This window comes from Solanum verrucosum, unplaced genomic scaffold (genome assembly GCF_900185275.1).
Source record: "Solanum verrucosum unplaced genomic scaffold, falcon-dt-bn FXZP01000296.1, whole genome shotgun sequence".
NCBI lineage: Eukaryota > Viridiplantae > Streptophyta > Magnoliopsida > Solanales > Solanaceae > Solanum > Solanum verrucosum.
The window spans coordinates 463,552-467,429 of record NW_026020470.1 but is presented as its reverse complement, the minus strand read 5'-3'; the positions used below and the strand labels follow the sequence as shown (position 1 = coordinate 467,429).

At 33.4% G+C, this 3,878-nt stretch overlaps 1 protein-coding gene across 1 annotated transcript; it reads left to right on the top strand.

The window, feature by feature from the left end:
* Positions 1–563: 563 nt before the first annotated feature.
* Positions 564–1,181, top strand: LOC125809054 (uncharacterized). Its single transcript, XM_049488724.1, has 2 exons — positions 564–746; positions 810–1,181. Exons 1-2 carry the CDS (start codon positions 564–566, stop codon positions 1,179–1,181), a joined length of 555 nt encoding a protein of 184 aa, XP_049344681.1.
* Positions 1,182–3,878: the final 2,697 nt, after the last annotated feature.

The window sequence follows — 3,878 nt, the reverse complement described above, 5'->3', positions numbered from 1 at the left end:
GCGTAAAAGAGATTCTTCGTGCACCGGGCCAACCTTTAGAAGCACTAAAGCAAATAACAACAAAAGCAAAACTACGAAAAAACATGAGCAACTTAGGCAAAGAATGACATGCAATCCTGTTGAACTCTACTGATGAAATTATATCTTGTTAGAAATATGCATAAGAATTGAAACAGTCCAAGTTCTCTGTATTGTAGGGTAGTTATTTATTGCTTAGCAGTTAATTAGTTTCTATCTGATTCATAGTTAGTTTCTAATCTTATCCCTAATCCTTAGGAGTTGGTTTCTTAATTTTTGTTGCCTTGTAAACTCTATAAATTAATTTGTTTCATAATGAGGTAAGTAGTTTTTCTTTCATAAATATTTCTCTGCTTGTTTATCAAACTAATGTTCCCACTTGTTCAGTAACAAGAGAAACCAGACTATTATGTTCTTCCTGCTCTGTAACAATTGGTATTGGAGCGTTTATTTCTTGAGGGATCTGTGGGTGTTTCATCAAAGTTAGGATTGAAATCAATAAGACAAATTTATCAATCATGGAAGCAGAATAAAGTTTTTTAGTAATGGCACCACCTGTTTTTAATGGTGATAACTATCAGATTTGGACGATAAGGATGGAAACTTATCTAGATGCCATGGATATGTGGGAGGCAATCGAAGAGGATTATGAAGTCCCTCCGCTTCCTAACAATCCTACTATGGCCCAGATCAAGAACCATAAAGATAGGAAAACCATAAAATCAAAGGCAAAGGCTTGTTTATTTTTAGGAGTAGATTCTTCAATCTTCACTTGAATTGTGTCTCTAAAGGCAGCCAAAGCCATCTGGCATTATCTCAAGGCAGAATATGAAGGGGATGAAAGGATGAGAGATATGCAAGTGTTAAATCTTATAAGAGATTTCGAGATTCAGAAGATGAAAGAAGTAGAAACCATCAAAGATTTCTCTGAAAGGCTCTTGAACATAGAAAATAGGGTAAGATTGCTTGGTTCTGTGTTTAATGATTCACGTATTATTGAAAAGATTCTGGAAACTATGCCAGAAAGATTTGAAGCAACCATAACTACTTTGGAAAACACTAAGGATCTGTCCATGATCACATTCGCAGAGTTTTTGAATGCTTTGCATGCCCAAGAACAACGAAGAGTCGTGAGAGAAGAAGGAAATATCGAGGGAGCATAGTTTGCCAAGCCTCAAGATGGAGGCAAAAACAAAAAGAAGAACAAGAAGAATGGGGAAGGCATTTCAACAAGTACTACCAAAGGAAAAGCTGGACACTCAGAGAAAAGTTATCATCCTTGTATGAATTGAACAAATAAACACACGTGTCCTACGTGGCATAATACATGTAGGATGTCGCATAGGACCCGATTTCCTTGTGGGACGCCAAGTAGGACACGTGTGTTTACTTGTTCAACTTTATACAAGTTTAAGTGCCTACCAAATGACACTTTTTATGTATTATGCCAATGTGAATTATCAGGATGCTTTACATTTACACCTGATCCATCATTTACATCTATCCTAACTTCTTCTTCTACTTTAGCTACGTCTTTACCTGATTCTATTATGTCAATGACTAAACGCTTCAAATTTAAGCCTCCTTGTATGTAAAACTTATCGAAGCTCTTCTTATTAACTTGAGCTTCGATTGAAGTCGAATGATTCCTTACATCAGATGCAACATTTGCATTGATAGAGCAACACCTAGTTCCCTTATTCAACCTAAAACCCAAAAGAATCCTAGAATACTTCCAATTTGAATCGAATCGACAAAAAACACTCTGATTCAAACCAATAACCCCTATAACCCTATTAGCATAATCAGAAATCCTATGTATATCATCTAATTTGCAGTGCCGATTATTCAAACTAAATAACTTATTTTGCTAAAAGTTACTGCAGTAACTAAAAGCAAACTTCAACACTCCTCTTTTGCTTTAGTTACTGCAATTGAAAAAAAATGCTCCTCCTCAATTTTTGCGAAGGTAGTTGATGCTGGATTTTTTTTCATTGTTTTGGAACTTGCAAAATTTCTTTTTTTTTCTTTTTCTTCTTTTGATTTTGTTCTTCAAAAACACATGCGATGACATTGTCTTGTGTAGAAGTTTTTTTGAAAGTGCTTTAATATGAACTTTTGTATGATTTGCAGAGAGAGATTGTAAGGGTTTTTCTTCCATCACAACCTCACATATCACATATGTTTCAAAATATGGTTTTATTCTCATAGACCAAATTTGATAGTTTTCGTCTGTGAAAATTTCTGAGGCATTCAAAGAGAGACTGTTGCTTGCCATTATTTTGGTTAAAAAATTATTTAGAAAAGCCTGTGCGTTGAAAAAAGCACCGATTGAAAAGTTAGCCTTGATGGGTTAAAATGGATAGCCTTGATGGGTTAAAAAGATAGTTCTTACAGGTTAAAAATGTATGGTAGTTCTTTGGAAGATTTCACAGATCCCTTAGGATCAATGAAGCTCTGATACCACTGTTGGTGTTTTCTTAAAAGTGGTGCAGCACAAAAAGATTAAAAATGTCTATCAATGGATTGAAATGACTTTCAATAGCTTTCAATAATTTTATTAAGCATTGAGGGGCTTTAAATAACCAACATAAAACATATAATCTGCATAATTTAAAATTTAAACAACCTAAAATATCTCAACAACATAAACAAACAAACTAAAATTCAAAATTCAAATTTATTCAAACTAAATAACTTATTTTGCTAAAAGTTACTGCAGTAACTAAAAGCAAACTTCAACACTATTCCTCTTCCAAATTATAACTTTAGATGGAATAAGAACACCACCACTACCACAATAAAAAAATATCAACCCTCTCCTACTATCATTATTCAACTACTATCGGCAACATCACTATCAAGTTGAAAAAGGATCACTGAAAGAGCTTAGGGAGAAAGATCATAACTGTGATTCATTCAATACATCTGATATAAGAATATACATTACATAACATTATGTTGCTAGCCATTGAGAGTAAATCATGAATTCGTAATATTGAGCATACTATGAGACACGAATGCTTATATGAATATGTTCATTCATGAGGCTGATATCCATAACTTTATAGAGTAAGATTGAAATCATTGGACTTAAGTCTCTACCTTTCATTCTGGAAACTGAGCATAGATGTGAATTTATCTTAAGTGTATGAGCATAAGTCATGAACACAATTCTGATATTAGAGACATCAACATGATGTTGTAAGGACTGAACTTTGAGAAATATGATAGAGTATGAATGGATCGATATACCACTTTAACTTTTTCTAAACACATTACTATCTAATTCTCAACATTTGACTTGGTTACTCATCTTATCATATTTCCCTTAGGTCTGAAGCTAATACTTTAAAGTTATGGATCTATTCCATCATCTCTAAACTAGTCTATATTTGCTTTACTTACTAGGAAATTGCTAATCTTGTGGCTATTGAACAATTCATGTACATGTACTAAGATTTATTCTAAGGCTTCTTTCTGATATGTTTCACTTAACTTCTTTCTGCTTCTATAGAAGTCCTTCTATAATCTTTACCCACATTGACTACATATGATCCCCTTGACCAAACTCTTAAGGGTAATAAATAATGCTTACATCAGTCTACACTACATTGACAGCTCAACTATACTATCTAGGCAAGCATGAAAAAAAAGCATAAACTTAATTAGAACCTCGTTTGACTATATACGATCCCGAGTAAATCCCTCAATGCTCTTGCTAATCTAATGACTTAATCATACTTCATTTATCTCATGTAAGGGTAATAACATCACACTTGAACTATTCACATGCATTGCAACTAACATATTAATTCTTCACCTACTCTATGTCAAATCTACCATATCAGATCTCAAAA